The sequence below is a fragment of the Mustela lutreola genome, chromosome 13, assembly GCF_030435805.1.
Source record: "Mustela lutreola isolate mMusLut2 chromosome 13, mMusLut2.pri, whole genome shotgun sequence".
Taxonomy (NCBI): domain Eukaryota; kingdom Metazoa; phylum Chordata; class Mammalia; order Carnivora; family Mustelidae; genus Mustela; species Mustela lutreola.
This window is the reverse complement of record NC_081302.1, coordinates 57,965,261-57,987,061: the sequence shown is the minus strand read 5'-3', so window position 1 is coordinate 57,987,061 and position 21,801 is coordinate 57,965,261. Positions and strand designations below refer to the sequence as shown.

The 21,801-nt window shown below is 45.1% G+C and overlaps 1 protein-coding gene across 4 annotated transcripts in view; it reads right to left on the bottom strand.

The window, feature by feature from the left end:
* Nucleotides 1–16,962, bottom strand: part of LRCH1 (leucine rich repeats and calponin homology domain containing 1) — a 201,253-nt gene extending 184,291 nt beyond the window's left edge. The window contains exon 1 of one of the 4 annotated variants that reach the window (XM_059144225.1): nucleotides 16,346–16,962. In XM_059144225.1, coding sequence (XP_059000208.1) covers nucleotides 16,346–16,655 — 310 coding nt within the window. In that variant the 5' untranslated portion in view covers nucleotides 16,656–16,962. The remainder of the gene's footprint in view (nucleotides 1–16,345) is intronic. The other 3 variants (XM_059144227.1, XM_059144226.1, XM_059144228.1) reach the window with 3 other exon arrangements.
* Nucleotides 16,963–21,801: the final 4,839 nt, after the last annotated feature.

The following is a 21,801-nucleotide window of genomic DNA, read 5'->3' as shown; positions in this document are numbered from 1 at the left end:
AAAAAAAAGAAAAGAGAAAGAAAATGCCCTGGACAGAATTAAGAGAAAGAAGATTGAGTTTCTCGTGCACAGAGCGGTGTGTCCCTAGGGGCAGAAAGACCTGGTTTAATTTTGATGTCTCCACTTCTCAGCTCTGTGACCTGGAGCAAATTATTTAAATTAAGCCTTGGTTTTAGAGGCCATGAATCTAATTTTTAGCACTTGTGTAAAAACCATGTGAGGAAATGAGTTGACCTCCTCTGTGCCATGCCCTAGGAAAGACACAGGAAATGTCACTTTCTTTTCTTCTCCAGCATCTTCAAGGAGTTCGCGAGGAGTCAGTAAAGAGGAGATGTGAGTGCTCAAACTGTGAGATTCAAACTGGATTTGAATCTCAGTTTCTCCACTTAGGACTTGGACATTTCTCTTTCTGAGCCTCAATTTTCTCATCTGCCAAATAGGGAGAAAACATATATTTGCATATATTTGCCTCCTAGAATTGTTTCGGGGATTAGTTGAGAAAAACCCCCTGAAGTATACAGCATGACACTGGACTCTATAAAAAAGGCCGTTATCATTCTCAGTGTTGGGACTTGGAAAGGGAAGACATAAGATTAAAGAATAATTGAGGGACAACTCGATCCCGTGAACCACCTGCCTCAGACCCAAAGCCTGGAGTTCAGAAAGGATAGGAGGTGAACGGGGAGTGGGAGGCTGGGACTGGGGACATCCCAGAAGAGGCAGGAGTTGAGATTTGGGGGTGACTGTCAGGCACCAGAGTACTGGAGTTTTAGTTTTTATTGTTTTGTTTTCAGTTTTATTTTATTTGGCAAATGCAGAGAGGAAAGCAAAGGTATGATCAAAGGCGAAGGAGAGGCACTTAACCCAGAACATATGGGGACATTACAGGAAAAGGCAGCTGGAGCCCCAGGGGCCGAGAGGAGGGTGTGAGGAAAACCCAGTGGGATAAGCAGGGTGGCGCCAGATTCCAGGGGCCCATCAGATCTGCCGGCAGGCAGGCAGCTGACTCCGGGTGGGCAGGCAGGAGAGAGCCATGCGGGGAGGTTGGGCAGGGGACCTGCCAGTCACAGCTGTAACGATGGAAGTCTGGGAGTGATAGGCCACATGCTCCCAGACCTACAGGCTACAGCCAGGAAAGAGCCAACATGCTCCACTTTCTCTGGGAAAAGACAGTTCTTTCTAAATGACCATGTGGTTGGTGGGAAAGGTGAACTTAGGCAACTAAGATTCAAACCGTGGCTCCTCCATTTTCCAGGGAAGCTGCTTAACATCCAGGAGCCTCAGTATCTATAAATGACAGCTATTATATAGGCTGGAGAGAAGACTGGGAGCCTGTCTACACAGTGTCTGCTACCCAAGGGGTTTACAACAAATGCTCTTGGGTCTTGGACCTCATTAGCCAATATCATCCTGGAAAACCTGACTGGGCATCAGTTTTTACTATCAATTAAATAAAATGCCACTCATAAATGGACTTAGAATATTTTATTACTATGACTATATAGACAGACAGTTAACAAGCTCTTTCAAAATAAAGAAAATGAAGATCAAAGAATCTGCCCACTACAACGGAAATATCAGTCTTCTAGCAGGAGGCACTGACTCAGCCATGAAGTCCCTCTGTGTTTTGAAACAGCTTGTCCATCAGGGACACACCGCACACAGACAACTAAAACAAATATTGCAAATGGTCTACTTATAAGTTGAATAATGGGTCTACTTTACTAAGGTATAATTTTTATAAAAAAAAAAAAAAAAAAAAGAAAATATGCCCCCATTATTAAGAGTTTCTGAGTGTTGACCTGACAGCCAGGCACTCAACATTACAGTCAAGACACAGACTGCTTCCATCACCCCTCGTGCTTCTCCAGGCAATGACCTCCCCACCCCCAGCCCCAGCTTCCTGTCTGACCTCTACGTCTATGTTGCTATCATCATTTGAATCGTGCCTGCATTTTGTATAGACCCCTTTCTAGGCTGTATTTTAAAATTTTAAAATGAGTACTGCATTCTGCCCACTCAAATGAACAACAAATGCCAAACACCTTCCTGTGAGGGTTTCTCGGTTTGAAAGTTAAAAAGAAAAACCAGCCACTGACCGCCATTTCTTCAAAGGACAGCAGTGTGGGCGGTAGACAGAGATGGCCAGGATAAGCTCTTCTGATTCTAGACCTTACCCCATACTAACTGGCTGAGGGACAGGATGACGGGAAAGTCATTTGGTTTGTCTCCATTTCATTTTATTCTTAAAAGATGGTATCTATGGTCCCACATGAGTGGAGCGACCGTAGGATTTATCATCCAAATCAGGAGTGGCTCTCCTTCATTAAGCCAGGGCAAGAGGCTTAAACCAGACACGACTCAGCATGATCATCTCCAAGAGCACGTCTTGTGGCGTCCACCGTGACCAAATGTTCTCTTTCAAAACTGGAAGGGGGTGACACGTCACAAAATGACATGTTTGAAAGCTAAGGTCTTTCATCCCAAACTGATGGGGCCCATCACCGCAATCTACCATGTGGTGTCAAGAGAATACAAACAAGGCTGCCTGGCTGCCACAGGAGAGAGGGGGTCTGAGACACGGAAACCGGAGAGAGCGCCCAGGGCACACACTGAAACCAAGAAACCACTTTAGAGAGACCCAGGCTGCCTGATTATGCAAGCACTTAGCGGGGTTCTCCCATCTTTGTCACTCACTCTCCAAGGGGCAGACATCAGGGGCTCTATCAGGGCACATTACCCCAGAATGCCCACTGTGCAAATTTCCTCTGGAGATACCAAGTCCTCATTAACATATCAAGGACGTTGGAGGTGGAAGGGGAGCAAAAGCAAGTCTTTACAGCCACCAACTGAGTTTCATAAAATAGATCAGACTTGGCACATTAACACTCTCAAAGTTATAGCACAGCACCCTTTAAAGGACTGCACAGATACAAGAAAGCATGAATTGTAAATATCTGAACAAACCAGAGCTAGAGATTTTTGCAAGACTATAACCACGGGAATGACTGGTACAACTAAAATTAGCTTTGATTTAGCCAGGCTTTCTAAAGACCAGAAAAAACATAATTGCATAAAATTGCATGCAGAGATAAGCATCCACACCTCCAAGGGAACTGCACAAAGAGGTGTCTATTTGCCTTCAAATGCACAATCAGATTCCTTTGATTTGGATCAATTTGCATCAACACAAAAAATTTTGGTTATTCAGCCATAAACGGAGCTGCCATTTTAGCTAAAATGGGCTGCTGTTCGATCTTCTAAGACTCTAAGAGCAATCGATGAATGTATCGCAGGATCTGTACAACAAAATAAAATGCATTTTTAGAAATCAAGTCAATGGGGGCACCTGGGTAGCTTAGTGGGTTGAGGCCTCTGCCTTTGGCTCAGGTCATGTTCCCAGAGTCCTGGGATCGAGCCCCACATCAGCCTCTCTGCTCAGTGGGGAGCCTGCTTCCTCCCCTCTCTCTCTCTCTGCCTGCCTCTCCATCTACTTGAGATCTCTATCTGTCAAATAAATAAATAAAATCTTAAAAAAAAAAAAAAATCAAGTCAATGATTATCACTCAACAAAATGACTTTTAGAATATAAACACTTGTATTATAAAGAGAATGTTCTAGATAGTAAACTACTTGTTCACTCACCCAGTGGGTCTTCATTCATTTCTCATAGTTGGGAATAAAATGTAGTACAGTTAAAATGGGTTGTTCAATTAGGTTACATACTATAAAGTCCTTCATAATAAAAGACTGTAAGGTTTTTTAGGCTTAGTTTTATTAAATTCTTTAAAGTAGTTTAAATCAGTTTACAAAGTTTATAATGCACACAAAATATATGTAAATGTGTGTTTTATGTAAAATACATGTAAAAATAGCACAAACGACAGAGTAAGTGGAACTGAACTGAATACTCTGAGTATATCACATATTCTTACATTTTACATGAAGTGATACAACATTAACTCAAGAAGACTGTGATAAATTAAGGAAATATAGGGTAAGCCCTAGAACTACCTACACAAAAATACGAAAATTAAAAACCCTAATGTGTATTTATGTCTCTACACAACAGACACCTCAGAGAATTTTTAAAACCAGTCATTGTCACTTTCCTAAAAATGCAGTTCTCAGAAAGGGAGCTGATAAATGGCCATTACAAACAGGTGAGGATCAGAACGTGCCACATGTGTACCTGCATTCTTGGCACCCACTTTCAGATTAGAGGGAGAAAGAAATTAGTCCAGGGGTGCCTGGGTGCCTGGGTGGCTCAGTTAGTTAACTGCCTTAAATTCTGGGATTGAGCCGGGCTTGGGCTCCCTGCTCAGCAGGAGAGCCTGCTTCTCCCTCTGTGTCTGCTCCTCTCCGACCCCCTGCTCATGCTCTCTCTCTCTCAAACAAATAAATAAAATCTTTAAAAAAAAAAAAAAAAAAAAAAAAAAAAGGAAGGAAGGAAGAAAGAAAAGGAAAGGAAAGGAAAAGAAAAAATTAGTCCAGAATCTGAGTGCAACTCGAGGATCTGCTCTTCATTCTGTGTTACCCCAAGGACTACCTGTCAAAATGCTACAAAATCCCCTTCTTTGGCCGGTTCCTCCAGCGCTAGATACTCTGTGACTGCAGACTGCAGACTACAGCCTGGCAAGACTCTAGCATTTTCCCCAGGAGTGGACTCCAGTTCTGGTCATGTCTTTACTGGATCCACAAACCTACTAAGAAACATGTTTCCTTCTCAGCAGCAAGAGAAGAGACTACCTACTTAACCAGGTAGTCGTGACAACTAAATGAACGAATATTTTGGGGGCGCCTTGGTGGCTCAATGGGTTAAAGCCTCTGCCTTCGGCTCAGGTCATGATCTCAAGGTCCTGGGATGGAGCCCCACATCAGGCTCTCTGCTCGGCGGGGAGCCTGCTTCCCCCTCCCTCTCTGCCTGCCTCTCTGCCTGCTTGTGATCTCTGTCTGTTAAATAAATAAATAAAATCTTTTAAAAAAAAGAAATATTCTGAAAGAACCTGGACTCAGATGACATGCCCCTTTCAGTTCCCTTAGCAGGAACTACAGGATGATAATGAACCAATCACAAGGCTTTTAAAGAATTAACACCTGAATAAAGTTCAAAATGAATGCTGGATGCCAGGAAAGCAGTGAGAAAAGAACAGATACATTTAAGTCTACATATTTATTCTTAAAGATTTGCCTCCTCATAGACATCTTCTCACATCTTACAGAATTATTTGCTACACATCCTCAGAACAGCTGCCAAAATATAAAAAGATTCACAAATGGTTTTTTGCCAAGAGCATAAAAAGGCGATCTATTTATTTTAATCTAGAAAGCTTTTATGTATTTATTTTTCTAGAAAGATTTATTTACTTTTTAATTTTTTAGCAGGAGGAGGGGCAGAGGAAGAGAGAAAATCTTAAGCAGGCTCCATGCCCAGCACAGAGCCTCAACTCGGGACTCCATCTCACACAGCCCTGAGATTACCACCTGAGTCACAATCAAGAGTTGGACACTTAACTGCCTGAGCCACCTGGGCGCCCCATTCTAGAAAGCTCTTCAATCAGTGGCAGGACTCTTACACAGGCCAGAGAGCCACAAGGCAAGCCCTCCTCTGAGGACTCACCCCATAATTCCCACCCTTCCAATCCTGAGGCCAAAAATAAGCCTTGGGTCCTAGGCTCTTGGCATCGATACATAGTATGTGGCCTTGGTATATGGTTCCCCATCCTTCAGTGGGAGAATCCTGAACCCATTCTTCTCATCAGGCTTGTCCCCCTCAGGACTTCTCCATCATGGTAAAATCAAATCAGACCTAAGAAGGCTGTTGTATTAAAGACTGAATGGAAATCACCTAAAAGCTCAGAAGACCTGGTTCCCAGGCTCAACCACCCGCTAGCAACATAACCCAAGGAAAACCATTTCACCCTCAAGTCTGGGTTTTCTCACATGTAATTCAGTTCAGAATATTTAGAGCTGGAATAATAAGTACACCTATTCTATGCCCTTCCAAAGACTGTCAAAGACTATTGGTAATGCTTACACACACCGAAAGCATGTATACTCAATCTTTCTGAGTATTAAAATCATTTTGTAATGTCACAAAATTTCCAGGAATTTAGGTGGCTTTTTGTGTGTGTGCTTTATAAAATTGAATCTGTTTCTTAAAGATAGTGAAATATAGTAATGATGGCAAAGGTCAATGCCTGGCATTGAACTAAACACTTTAGACATATATTCATTTACTTACTCCTCACAATAATCCTATGATTGTTACACTTATTTTATGCTGCGGGGCAGGGGAGGATCTGACGCACCGAGAGGTTCAGCATTCACCACGTCCTGATGGAGCCAGAACTGAGACTCAGCCACTACTCTTAATGTCCTCTTAGCCCCAGACTAACAATATGCCAACAATTTCCAACAATTGTTTTTAATGAAGAAAACTATGGCATAATCCCAGAGGAACCCATGAGGGCCAGTGACATCTACTGACGGCTCACTGTGTGCCAGACTCACTGCACCTTCTCTCAGGAATCCTCACAGCCCTCAGGGGTAAGGAGTATTTTCCCTTCTCACAAGTTACAGACCTGAAGGTCGTGAGGTTCAGGAACTTGCTTCAAATTCTAAAATTAACAAATTGAGGAGATAATATATTTAAAAATTTTTATAAAATTACCAAAAAATTTATAAAATTACAAAAAAAATGTTTATAAAATTACACAGAGAAGGGTTTGAAGCCCTGCCCATCTCCCTCCAACAACATCTGCTGGGCCAGCCCCTCCTCAGCATGGAGGCCTCGAGGAGAGGGAGAGCCGACCATCTGACTTTTGCCAACCCTTGTCCCCATACCAGTGGGAAGGGACACCCACTGACCGAGGGACCTGGAGAAGGGGTGGAAACCTTATGACGATCAATCGGAAAGGATGAAGGGGAGAGAGTTCTCCCCATGAGGCAGGAGCTTCGTTCACAGCCTGATGCCAAGATCTCCAGATTCAGAATTTCATGTTACAACTAACGCTGCATTTTTCCAAAGAAACAATGAGAAACTACCGTAATATGGAGGCCCACCTCTGTCAGGGTTAAATAGAGGGTTGGCAGGAGAACCAAACCACCACTTACTGCTTTGTTTCCACAAGAAAAGGTATTCCAAGAAAAACACTGCAGTGAAAGACCACTGCGGGCCTCCCGTTTGTAGGCTAGGGAATGCCCCACACGCCCGCCTTTCTGTATTTTGAATCCAGTTCACCCGGGGCCCATGCATGTCCCCCAAACCACACACAGTAAAATCCTCAACTAACACGTTTCATCTATAACCGCGATTAGTTTTATAGCTTATTCTCCCTGGCTTTAAACCATACGCTATTAAAGGTTTCATAGTATTTTTTTGTTCTTTTAGGGACCATCCACATGGCTGGTCTGGATGAGTTTGACCTGAGAACTCTGTGGAAGGAGGGAGGTCGTCCATCTGTGCCACGGTAGTTTCGGGGCTCCACAGAAACAGCCCTTTGCTGCAAGGCTGTGAGACTCTGCCTTGGCTCGGGAGCCTACCCATGGCCCAGCTGTGTGATGTTGGTCAAGCAGCTTAAGCTCTCTGTGCTTTCGGGTCCTCAGTCCTCAGACAAGGGAGGGATGTGAACAGGATGCTTTCTAGACGTCTAAACTCCCTCTTCAAGCCACAAGAAAGGCATTTCAGAAGCAGATGCGCTTGAACCAGATATGGGAGGTTGAGTGGAATCCAGGTAACAGCTAGAAGAGCCAAGGGTTAGCAAGTTCCTACCGTGGTTGAAACAGAACCCTCGGCAAGAATCAAATGAGGCGATACCTAGTCTACATAGATTTAACACACGGATTTCCATCTAAAGCATGAGGAGCAGGACCTGGCCTGGAGAAAGCACTTGACAGTGTTCTAAGTGCCCTTATAACCATTGTCCTTGTAACAACCCTTCTGAGCACCTGTCATTCGCACTCTGCAGGGGAGGGCACTGAGGCTCAGGATCCCCATTACCTGGTCCGACCTGAGATGATGGATTACAAGTACACAGCCTCCAGGGGGGCGGCAGGTGGGCAAGGGCAGACACAACAGTCACCCTGACAGAGACCTCACGCTGTCTCTGACAGGCATAGAGGGTGCCTATGAAAATTAAGAAAACCCTGCCCGGCCGGACCTTCCAGGGCAGTAAAGGCAGAAACAGCCTAAACAAAGGAAAAGTACCAAAGGAGGAAGGTAATCATTAACCAAAAACGGCATAAGGAAATACTGCAAAGGTGCCCTGAGGGCATCCATGATTCAGGGCTCAGCTCCGCAGGGAGGGCGGCAGGGAGACTGCCTGTTTTAAGTTGGCCTGGGCACTGGAAGAAATGAGAGTGGGAGAGAGGCAGACTCCGTCAGGGGCAGGCAAGAGGGGGAAGCGAGGGAAATGACCTGGAAAAGCAAAATGAATGCAATGCAGAGGAAAGCCTAGTCCGGCAGTCTGCAGCTGAAGTCCTTCGAACAAGTCACTGTTGCCTGCAGAGGTAACAAGTTGAATCAGAGCTACACTGTTGGAGCCAGGTCAGACATACTCGCGCTGCTCCTAACACTGGACAGCATCACATCAAACACCGGGAAGAATATCGGAGGGATATGCTATATAGCAAAACCCTGGGTCTTGCACTGTAGGGGTCAGCTGCCAAAAGCAAGGCCACGGGAGAAACCAGAGGATTAAAAAAACTGAGATGGGGTCTCTTTCTGTCTGCTCAGAGACAACATGAAGAGGAAATTCAAGACTCACTGGGTTGGGGGTCTCAGGCCCTGATAATCTCTCAAGGTATTAGGGCCCCCTCCAGCAAAAAAGAGGGAGGAAACACAACTAAAGAAAGAAAAGCCTACATCAAAGAAGATTCCAAACCCATAGAGCTTGATGCTGGTGACAAAAATGTTCTGGAAGGGTTTTGGGAACCGTAAACCAACAGCATATTAACAGAGGAGCAATAATTTCTCATCATGCAAGAACACCTAACATTTCTGTTATGGCAATCAAACATTCTTCTATAGTTTTTCTCCCCCGCCCCCATCCACCTAAATCCTCCTCTGTGACTGGTTAAGGGGAATAGGGTGGGGAGAAACTATGAACAGAGAGCAATCTGATGATAAAAGCGCTTCCCCCCCACTGCACTGCTGGAGTAAGCAAGAAAAGCCAAATTCTCACAGTTCGTCGACTTTCTATTCATGTAAACAATCTCACTTTATTTTTGAATTACTTTGTGGGAACAGATGGTTTCCAAATGCATGACTTCTTACTATAGTAGATGGAAGCAAGACTACTGAACTCTTCAATTAAGATGAAGAAAACATAGGCGTGCTTCAAGCTTGTCTCCATGCGTAGACCTAGTTTTCCTGAACTAAGGCTTACTTAGAATTCTGACCTTTTTTTTTCCCTTTTGGTTAAACAATTCATATCATATAGAAAAAAAAAATCTTTATGAAATAGAGTAACTGTAAATTCTAGAATTAATTTTCATGAAACAGCACCAACAAAAACCAAGAGTATCAGTAACAGAAGCCTCTAGGCTTCCTATAGGTTACACATAAATGAAGGCATCAAATATGTAAATATAGTTGGGTTTTGTGCCTTAGATCCTTAAACCTTTTATGATAGATTATTATAATACCTTGAAATAATCACTGCAATTAACCCCAAATTACCTTAATCCCAACAACTGACTCAATCACTGAAATTGTTCACAAATCCGGGACCTTACCAAATCTCAACCCAGGGCAGTTTCCCTGATGTCTCTGTAAGACAGAATCCTAATTTTCCAAAGAACTAAACCAAATCTGGAAAGTAGCATCACAAACAGGTCTTTGTGAGGCTTAGATAAGAGTGCAAGTTATGTGGTCAGACTGATGAACCCACAGCCACCTTAAGTAGAATTAATAGCATTTCTATCATTTAAATTACCAAGTCTCTGGAAAAATATACTCTGTCTATGCCTGGTAGTGACTCAGGAGAGAAAGTAAAAGAATAAATGCCGGCCCTCTAAATGCAAAACATCTACTTATCTAACTATCTGTCACCTAACTATCCTCCTACCTATCTATACTTTTATGTACATTTCTCTATTTTGCATATTTTGTACTTATGTATGTTTATATGGATAGATATAAAGGAAAAAATAGAAAAGTACACACAAAGAGGGGAAAAACTTATGTTTAAAAACAAGTAATGATGAAGTTGAATAACAGGATAGAAAAAGTCTCCCTACACATCAGAAGAACAACAGTAAAAGGACACTGACCTGTGAATTGATCAAGATTGACAGACTTCAGGGACGCCTGGGTGGCTCAGTGGGTTAGGCCTCTGCCTTTGGCTCAGGTCATGATCCCAGGGTCCTGGGATCGAGCCCCGCATCGGGCTCTCTGCTCAGCAAGGAGCCTGCTTCCCCCTCTCTCTCTGCCTGCCTCTCTGCCTACTTGTGATCTCTCTCTCTCTCTGGTCAATAAATAAATAAAATCTTTAAAAAAAAAAAAAAAAAAAGATTAACAGACTTCAAAAGGGATCTACCTTTCAAATGCTTGCCACCAGAGTTACTAAACCACAGCATGAAAAAATTTAAGTTTGCAAGGGAACTCGAAATTTTTTTGAATCAATAATTTAAATTAAAAATTTTAAATTTGGGATCTGCCAAATTGTGGCTTAATGACCTTCACTCACCAAAAACCAAATTTAAGATGTCGCAGTGACCGACAAACAATCCAGAAGAATCATCCCAATGATGAAGGTCAAACCCTGGGCTGTTTCTTTATAAACCAGCACAGGCCAAAAATTCCCAGAGGTTTTGTGGCCTATAATTGTATGCTATTATTCTAGAGACTTGATTAGTGTGCTCCTGCCTCTTCAATAAAGAGCAGCCCACAGTGCAAGCACTGAGAATAGCAGGGTGTTTGTGGAGACAGCTTCTGCTATACACAGACACACAGATGAAGCAGATCTAGACAGGACCCTGAGCCACCATGTATACTGAGTTTTCGATATTCTAAAAGCTTTCACCATTAGAAGTCTTCTACACCTTAGAAGTCTTCTACACCTTATGAATTGATCAACAGAAGAAAAAATAACAATAGGAAGGAAAGGGGGTGCCTGGGTGGCTCAGTGGGTTAAAGCCTCTGCCTTCCGCTCAGGTCATGATCCCAGGGTGCTGGGATGGAGCCCCACATCGGCCTCTCTGCTCAGCGGGGAGCCTGCTTCTTCCTCTCTCTCTGGCTGCCTCTGCCTACTTGTGATCTCTGTCTGTCAAAGAAATAAAAAATCTTTAAAAAAAATAGGAAGGAAAGGCTGTGACTGATCATTTATGTATAGGAAAGGACTGATGATACATGTCATAAATGTAGACATTTACATATTAATGACCATAATAAATGATAGGCATGGCAATAATTAACAAATTTAATTCAATAGCAGAAAAATAATCTAAAACTAAGTATCACTATAAAAGAACATAAGTTTTAAGGAGGCACATGATTTCAAAAGTTTCATCACATTTGTAATGAAAACTCTCAGTTTATGGAACAGAATATGTTTTTGAGAACACATAGATTACTTTATCAAGTTCTGTATGAATTCTGATGACTAAAGACTGCTAACATCCCAAGGATCCCTGCTATAGGATGGGAATGGGGTGGGGAAAGTCAGCATTCAGCAGATAAGCCTGCCCACAAATCTCCAAGAAGATTCTTTGAATCTGCATAGACATTTGAGGGAGCTAGCTCAGACAGACTCGGGTGTTAGTCCCACAGACTGACAAGTCCCAGGCCTCAGCCATCTCCAGAGTCTCAAATAAAAGATCCTAAGAGCCCTAGTCTCTATGACGTCATTACATGGTGATAGTGGGCAGGCAGGATCTGACCAGAGGCACAGGCTTAAATGCCTCTCTTTCTGTTTTATTCACAGATCTCAGGCCATCAGGTTCTCACCTATATCTCAGAAACATCTTACCAACCACAGAATGTTCCTGGGCACTTCTATCCAAAACTAACCCATCCTGTAAAATCTGACCCAAACTATGCCTATGCTATGAAAGTCTTTCCTAGCCAGCTTAACTGAAAAGACCCCTTTTCTTTTTTAAATTTCACAGACACTGTCTATCTGTGCAATTCAGCATCTCAGCTTGACCTGCTTTGAGGCTCCTGGACTTCCTGAACTATTACTTACCTTCTCATGCATTCCCATCTTATCTTCACCTTGTAATCTCCTATAGCTTCCACTCAGGTATATACGGGACCACAGTGAGCATTTTTTTTGCGCCAGACTTCTATATTCCTGTTTGGGTAGGCTCTTCATTTCCTGTACATTCTTTCCTGCTTCCAGCCACCTCAAAAAGATACTGCCATGATACACTCTTCCCTCTTCTTGTTTTTTTCTTTTCTTTCTTTCTTTCTTTCTTTTTTTTTTTTTTAAGATATTTATCTATTTGAGAGACAGAGAGAGAAAGAACAATGGAGGGAGGTGGAGCAGAAGGACAAGCAAACTCCCTGCTGAGCAGGACTCAATCCCAGGACCCCGAGATCATGACCTGAGCCAAAGGCAAACGCTTAACCTACTGAGCCCCCCAGGCGCCCCTCCACCCTCTCCTTAATGGGACCGGTTCTCACCAAATGTCTGTGCATCAAGTCCAAGGGCTTCCTTTTTATTTTCTAGCACCTACTGCAATCAATCTGAGTCAGACACTCTACTCTCTTTTCTTACTCCTCTTTTCAATTTGCTTTTTCTCAGTCTTATTCCACACCACCTTGAACTTCTTCATCCCAAAATGACACACTTAATAAATCAGCACTAAAAAAAAAAAAAAAAAAAAGTTTGCTTTCTTGATGCATGTGTACTTCTTTTTATCAGGCCCAATCTTATGCATCAGTTTCTATTTCTTAAGCTTCATCCTTTGTGCTCTTGTTGTTACAAGCTACCTCACGTCACCTTAAATCCAGGCAGCATGTGTCTTTCTAAAACAAAGTATTATATTTATCCTGTAAATCTTCCAACTCATTCTGCAAAATCAATTTCCTCCTTTCCCTCCCCATCCCCCTCCAGATAGAATGGAAACTCCATATGAAGGGATACAGGAATTCTCTGATGATCCCCAGTGCCTGAAACAGTGCCTGGCACTTAGCACGTTCTTGAGGAATGAATGTTGGTTGCTTGAACCCCCAAACAGCCTCTCAGATTCCGCTCCTCTTGAGCTCTTCTCTGCTTCACAGGAACATGGTCAAGAACATAAAAGCCAAAGTGAAACCATCAGGGTCCGATCACTGGTTCACCATCTAAGTAGGGGTATGACCTTGAGCCTATTACCTCTTAACCGCAACCTCCCCAAACATAAATGAGGATATGAATAGGCTTCCAGTGAGGAATGAGCAGGCAAATGCAGATAAAGTACTTGGCACCCTGCAAAGTGAACACACCAAGGGCTTATCATGGCTCTTTTCTTCACGCTTCTCCCATTCAGTGTCACTTGTGCCACCACACCTGCATTAAGTCAGTCTTTCTTTCCAAACCTTCTCACCTTCAAAAAGGCTGGACCCTGACAAGATTAGTTTGACTCAAATATGAGCAAAATATAGGCTTTGGGCCTGAGGCACTATGAGCGAAGGCTTGCGAGTTTTGGGTTTTTTTTTTACCCTGTGAAAAATATGTATGCATCTTTGTGATAGAGTTTAGACATTTCCTGAGCGGCCCCGGCCTCTATGTTTCTGTGTTTACATCTCACTTTTCAACTCTGTTCAGATAAGTTACATTGCCCAAGAGTGGCGGTCTGCACAGGTGGCAGCCAGAAGAGTTTACTTTTACCCAATGGCCTGAATTATACAACTGAGTAGTGAGAAACAGCTTTCTGTGTCATTCCCTGTTGTACAAAATTTATGAAAAAGTGCACTTTACATCTCAGGTCTTTAAGAATCTTCATGGGCCATTCTGATTTTAAGAGCTTTTCTGTAAACTTCTGTAAACTCTAAACTAAATATTAACCAGGAGAAACCACTGTCTTTATGTATGTCTTACTCCTCATACTCTGCACTTTGCCAGAACTCTTCACATGCAGGAAACGTCAACACTGTGCAAACTGGGGGTGATTTAACTCTTGCTTTATTTTGATTTTTGCTCCCCCAAATAAAGAACAGTGATCAGTAATTACTTCTTCAGAACAAAGGGCAGAATACATTTGGTTTACAGCCAGCTTTTGACCTGAAGCAAAGAAGTTTTGCAGAAGCCACTCTGGAACACGGCAGGGTACTCACATTTCCCGTGAAATCGCTAGCTACCTTAAATACACTTTACCTTTTCCAAGTCGTCCTACATTTCTACAAACATTGGTGACATCCCCTAGCCCATACCTAATATTGCATTTTTTGTTGGGAAACTGGGATGTTAAGATTCTGACTTTTAATTCGTTAGAATTCTCTGAACCTTAAACACATGCAAGGAAGGGTCACAAATAAAAACTGGCAAAACTCACAACCTAAGTTCACCACAACCAAGCAAGAGAGGAGAAAAGGAATATTGTGGAGCATTTACCTCACGTGGCAAGGTCTTAACTGAAAAAAGATGGTCCCTGCTTTTAAAAGCACAGGTCTCAAAGAAATGCCAGCACAGCAGACCCACCAATTCCCAAATTCACTCAAATTTGGGAATAAACGTCTGTATCACTGAGTGGACCAACAACTTTCAAACCCCTCTAACCAACACTGACCCTGCAAACATATATAATTCGTCACCAGCTCCCTTTCCCGCAGTCCTACCCAATCTTACCATAGTCCCTGGTATTCTCTATGGCAAAAGGGAAGTAGAACTTAGCAACAGATTTTTTTTTTTTAAAGCTAATGATTCAGGCAATTCTTGGAATAACTTCCACTTGAGAAAATGTAACTAAGAGGTCCTATCAAGAGACTCCCCAGCTGCTGAGACTTCAACTCTGGAAATTCCCTCCTTTTTGACGATTCCTGACTACCCCTAATCCAAGCCACAAAGTTTAATGACCCTAAAGCGCCCTTTTTTGCCTCCAGCGAACTTGGGATTCTTTCTAAATATTCATTAAAAAGCTCAAACATGTTTACTGACTTGAAGTCGAAAACAGAAAGCACTGGAAACCTAACTCCAAAAACCTTGCTTCCCTCGCCCAACCCCCTCTCTTCCCCCAGGAGAGGAAACTGGGTGATCTGGAGCTGAGAGTTGAGCCATCCAGTATCCAAGGGGTCTGACACTCAGCCCAAGAGGTGATGACAGCCAGGAGGTCTGGGCAGTGGTTCCAAATTGGGGCACCCACTGCGCTGGGAAATGTTGGGCGCTTGCCAAGATACAAACCCTCCCCGGGGGGGGGGGGGGGGGGCTGAACCGGATGGTCGGAAACCAAGGCAGTTCTGCAAGGATCCCAAGGCCCACATCGAGTTCCACCAGCCTCCTTCCTGTTTATAGATCCCGCTCCCGTAACCCCAACTACCAAAGAGAAAGCAGACGTCTCCGAAATATGTCAATACATGACATAACTTGAAAGAGCTGGCTGCTCATTGGCGCGAGTTACAACTTGTCGGGTTCACACAGGAAAACCGGCTCGCTTTAATTACTTTTAATATGCCATGCCGTCCCCTCCTGGGCCCCCGCAAAGATCGGGTTACTGAGAACCAGGGAACCTCCGCGGTAGGACCGAACCGTGTGGGCGGCTCGCTGAAGGCAAAGAACGCGGGAGCCGAGCCGACGAAGTGGCTGCCCATTCGGATTGGCGACAACGGCAGCGACTCTCCCCTCGCACAGGCGCAGGCGAGGAAGGCTGGCACCTCCTCGCAGTCCGCATCAAGTTGCCCGACCGCCCGGTGATGTCGCGAGGGGGCCTAGCTGCTCCACGCCGCTGCCCTCGGGTCGGCCCCGGGCGCGCCACCTTTGTCTCGGCTTCCCCGTCCGGACGGGCGACGCCTGGCGCGAACCGGGCTTTGCCCCGGTCGGAAGCACACACCCGGCGCTCGGTTTCCCCGGGCTCCGCGCGGGGCCCGGGAAGCCGACACGGCCGCCCCAAACCTCCCACTTGCACCGCGCGCCCCCGACTCCCGGCCCGGCCGCCACTTCCTTGGCGCGGCCGCTGCAGGGCGGGGAGCCGGAGACTCGCGCGCTCGCGGACGCCGCGGCCCGGCGCACCCCGGTACTCTCGCCCAGGCGGGGGCCACCTTGCCCGCCGCGGCGCCCGCCGCTCCCACGCCCACGCGTGTTCTGACTCTGGAAAGCACCCGCCAGAGGACCCCCCGCGAAGCCGGATCCGACTGGCCGCGGCGAGGGAAAGGCGCGACAGCTGCTCACCCACACCCACTGCCTGCCCCTCGGCCCTTTCTCACCTGCCTGCACCGTGTCCGAGAGGTCGTGCCCGGGGGCCGCGGTCCTGGGAAATTCCTTCAGTTTCCTGGCGCTGAGGTTCAACCCCCCGGAATTGGCCGCTTCCTCTAGCGCGCGCTCCAGCCCCCGGTTCAAGGGCAGGTTGAAGCTGCCGCCGCCGCCACTGCCGCCGCCGCCTCCCCCGACCCCGCTGCCGGCTCCGGTTCCTCCGTGGTGCTGATGGTGGTGGTGGTGCGGGTGATGATGTGGGTGCAGAGTAGCCACTGAGAGGGCAGGGACGAAAGGTTGGGGTTCGCTTCCCGGCGTCGCCATCTTCTCCCGGGCCCCCCCACCCCGCCCCGCCGCTCCTGCGGGGGGGGTCACAGCTTTCCCCCGGGAGGGGGAGACTGCCGCGCGGGCCGAGTCCCTGCAGTGCCCCACCGGAAAATACTGGAAGAAGGGGAGGAGGGTGTGGCAGGCGCGCGGAATGGGGGGCAGTCGGGGAGGCGGCAGTGGCGGCTCGGTCTCGAAGGTTTCCTGTCCCCGGGAAGCTAAGCACTGCGGCGGCGGCGGCGGCAGGCAGCGCGCATGTGTCTCCTCCCGCCCTTGCTCCCTCCTCTCAGCGGCTCTCCCCTCCTCCGCGGCGCCGCCTGCTCTCTCCTCCTCCTATCCCAAGCTGTCAGTCCAGCCCTGAGCCTTCCTCCGCGCGGGAGGGAACCGGGCGGGTCCCCGAGGCTTCGCTGCGCTCAGCCTGGCAGACTGGGGGATACGTCGGGGGCCGGACCCTATGACCGGGGTGACCTTCGTATAGACACCGAACACCTCTGGGTTCTTTTTGCTGTCCAGGGCATTTGGGGGGACAAGAGTTTTAGAAGGTCTGAGAAGACGCCAGCGAGGCAATAGATGGGGTTTAAAATACAGTGAGATCAGGAGGAGGTGACAGGTTATCTCAATTCTGCGAACTGTATTGGCTTTTGGACCCACAGTTTCCCCAAAAGGCAGGTTTTCACTGTGGGATCAGACCCCTGGCATTTGGGCGTATGCAATGAACCAGTGGTGTCTACATTAATTATCTCATTAATCCAGGGATCCCATGAGCGGAAAAACTGTTTCCCCAGACTACAGAGGAAGTTAAAAAAAAAAAAAAACACACACACACACAACTTGTCTGAGGTCACCCATGCAGTCAGAAGCAGCGCGAACCTATAGCCCTCAGACTGTAGGGTTGCCCTCCTTCTGTATAGTCTCCGGCTGGACCCTAGGTCGAAGAGCCAAATAGGAGTAGAGCAGAAGATATTCTGAGCGATGGGGGGGGGGGGGGGGCTGTAAAGGCAGAAAGGAAGAACTTTGAAAAAGAGGGTAGTTTTGATGGTGGACAGAATCCACTGGCCTATGAGGGAGAGGGGCTGGCTATGGTTGGCTAAGCCCCAAAGTTGAGTGGTACAGAGAGAAGTAAGAAAACCAGTGACCCCAACTAGTCAGTAACTCAGCACATTTTGAGCCTGCGCACAGGTTCCGTCAAAGTATCCTCGTGCCGCTTCTTGCCCCCAAAGGACATGGGGACTGACGCGTAAGCAAATTCACGTTCTGCCCAGACACAGCAACGGAGCATCTGAATAGGGCAGACCAGCTGAAGACTGATAAAACCCCACTCCCTTCGCAGGACGGAGCTCCAACTCCCTAGAGCCTCCATTTCTGCGGATAACCGTCTTGACCATCACTACGAGCAAGTTGGCTAGGAGAGATGAGGATACAGGTAGGAAAAAACCACACCCCTGCTGGTAGACGAGCCGGTCTTCCAAATGGTAGAGCAGGAAGGTAGGAACTGGTGACTTCATGGACTCGGCACTAAAGTACGACATGATCTATGTCACTTGCGTGGCCTGCATGCCCAGTCGCCCTTAATTCGTACAGGATTCTAGGCGGAGTAAAATATTCTAATCCCGTCGGAGGAGACAAGCGCCACCTGCTGGTGTCTGCCTTCCAAACCGGCTCTCCAGCCAAACTCAATCCTCTCAAATTGCCCGACTTTTAAAAACCAGACTTAAGGAGCACCTGGGTGGCTCAGAGGATTAAGCCTCTGCCTCCAACTCAGGTTATGATCTCAGGGCCCTGGCATCGAGCCCCACATCGTGCTCTCTGCCCATCTCCTCTCTGTCTACTTCTGATCTCACTCTGTCAAAAAAATAAATAAAATCTTTAAAAAAACCAGACTTGAAAATAATAGCAATAATAATAAATAAAAGCACAGTTACATCTCTTGTAAAAACGAACCTACTTTCCCTTTTCCTCATTGGTCTTTACCCAAGAGGTGAGTGAGAAACAGACATAGGAAAAATTTTCACTTGATTGTCTTCAACTAAAACAGGTGGTACGTCTATGTGATCAGTATACAAGGTATGATTGAGGACATCTAGCAGATTGCAAATTTAGTTCAGACCACAAATTGTGGTGATGCACCGTAGAGAGCATCATTTCTTTTTTTAAAAAGACCACAAATTCTTTTTTAGGGGAAATGACTGAATAGGAGTTCAGGATTTGTTTTTTAACAAGTGTTTGGTCCTTATGTTATGGGCCCAGCATGCTTCTGCTGCGCTACTCCGCTTGTTTGGTCCTTATGTTAGAATGACATAGTCATTATAGTTTGTTTTCCTTCTCCAGATAACTAAAGTGTGAACTCCTTGGGGGCGGGATACATTCATCTTTGTAACTCTCACCTCGTATCTAAAATAGTACTTTGTGAATAAGGAATGCACAATAAATATTGGTAATTAAGCATTGCGCAACAGGCCAAGTGCACAATAAACCTGTCTATTGCACAATGGAAAGTTTACCATTTGTTGGTATGTCTTTCAAATTATGTCCCTGAGTGAAGGAGTTTTTCCTTAAAATAGAGGAGAATACTTGACCTTAAAACTGACTTTATTTCTAAATATGCAAGAACTTAACAAACTATTTTCTCTTGTTGTCTTGTTTCTCTCTCTCTTTTTTTTTAATTTGGACATCTCTGTTTTGTTAAATACTCTTTTTACTTCTTGGGAAAACAGTACCATCTTCCCATTCACTCTCCCCCTCTCCATACATACAGTTCTTCGACTCAGCCGGTCATCTCAGTTAGTCTAGAAGTGGACTTCTGACCAAAGGACAGCAGCCAGAGGATCAGAGAGTCCTGATTATGTTCAAACCCTGGATTCTGACTGTTCCTGATTTGTATCTTTAGTTTCTATGAGATATCTAGTACTTTTGTAATACATTCTACTGTTCACCTAAGTTAATCTTATTTGATCTTCTGTCTGTGTAACCAAGAGTTCTAATTAATACATGCAATTTACCATATTTTAGTTTTTATTCCCCCTTGTTTTCCTAATATAACTTCATTTGGGGATAGTCTACAAATAATCTTTTATAAACTATTTGGATAATGTTAGCAGATTTTTTTTCATGTTCTGTCTTTAGTACTTTCCAATCATCTTACAAAGTTAACAATTCAAATGATTGAGAAAATGGGGGAAATAGAATTATTCTCAGAATAAAATAGTGGCTATTAGAGAAAAGTGATCAGTTTCATCCACAAACATTAAAATTTTAGAACCCATTTAAAAAAAAAAAAATTCCTCTTGAGTTCCTTACCAGACTCTTCCATATTTAAGACACAGCTCTTTCATTCTTGCCTGGAAAATAGAGCTATGGACAAGCTTATGAAAATCAAACTTACTAAGAATGGCAGATAGATTTGAGCAGGGCTAGGGGCACCTGGGTGGCTCAGTCTATTCAGTGTCTGCCTTGGGCTTGGGTCATGGCCCGGGGTCCCAAGATAGAGCTCTACATCAGGCTCCCTGCTCAGCAGGAGTCTGCTTTTCCCTCTCCCTCTGCTCCTTTCCCATTCTTGCCTGCTCGTTCTCTCTCTCTCTCTCAAATGAATACATAAAATCTTAAAAAAAAAATAGATTGGAGCAAGCCTGTACAGCCTATACCACCTTCTCAGAAAGCCATGAAGAATTTTCTTTTGGTAGGAACTCAAAGCATATACTGAAGAGGTAGGCACGGTCACCCAGGTTTGTCCTTCACGGTCCTGACTGCCCCCTCCAGCCATAGCTAATTCGATAAGAGGAGCTGACACAAGATCCAGCCAACCCCAAGCAGGGGAGTTCACCCAACCGACTCTCCTGAAAATTGAAGCAAAACACACCGAGACCAGAGTCAAATTACAGCACGTATGTGACCCCAAAGGAAGCCAGAGTCGGGGCTTATTCCCATCTTTTTACCTGACTATTCTCCAAACTCTCTGCTTCAGTTTCCTCTTTCTTAAAAAAGGAGTAAGAAAATTCCCTGCATAACATCAACCTTTTTTATTATTCCTTCCACATGCTCTCAGACTTAAGTAGTCTCTTTGCACTATATCAGTAAATATTTATAAGTACATATTTATCTGGAAGTGATCAGAGTGTGTTGTATTCATGTGTATTTGAGTACTTTTTCCCTAGAGCCCAACGTGTGGCAGGAAGACAACACTCTGATCTAGAACTTCTGAGAGATTAATAGCATTTTTAAATTTTTATTTTTAATATTTTATTTATTTATTTGACAGAGCAAGAGGGAGACAGAGTATAAGCAGATGGAGTGGCAGGCAGAGGGAGAGGCAGAGGGAGAATGAGAAGCAGGGAGCCTGACTCGGAACTTGATTCCAGGACCCTGGGACTATGACCTGAGCTGAAAGCAGACACTTAACTGACTGAGTCACCCAGGCACCCCAATAGCATTTTTTAAAAAGATCTATTTATTTGAAAGAGAGAGAGAGCATGAGGGGTAAATGCAGAGGGAGAGGGAGTGAGAATCTCAAGCAGATGCTATGCTCAGCATGGAGCTCTGTGTGGGACTTGATCTCACAACCCTGCGATCACGACCTGAGCTGAAACCAAGAGTCAGAAACTCAACAAACTCTACCACCTGGGCGTTCCTAATAGCATTTTGAAAGAACCTGTAAGGGAGAGATCGCTTGGACCACCCAGCATCTGAAGATGATTGTGACAAAGAGTTTTTTTGGTTTAATTTGGTTGATACCTTTTTGAATAAGGTGTAACAAGAAAATGTCAGTGACCAATAGGTGATCCTCAGGTTCCTGTCAGAAGTTTCTCAAGAGGTTACTGGGGAAAGAGCCACTGGAAAATAAGGACTGAAGGGCACCAGCAACATAACTTTAACTTATAAAGAAATGTATTTTGGGGGCACCTTGGTGGCTCAGTCAGTTAAGCGTCTGCCTTTGGCTCAGGTCATGATCCTGGGTTCCTGGGATCAAGCCCTGTATTGGGGTCCCTGTTCAGTGGAAAGCCAGCTTCTCCCTCTCCCCTGCACCTCCTCCTCCCCTGCTCATGCTCTCTCTCACTCTCACTTTATCTCAAATAGATAAATAAAATCTTTTAAAAAATGTATTTTTGAGTAACTGGCCTTTTAAAGGTGTGAATGTAAATATTCAATTATA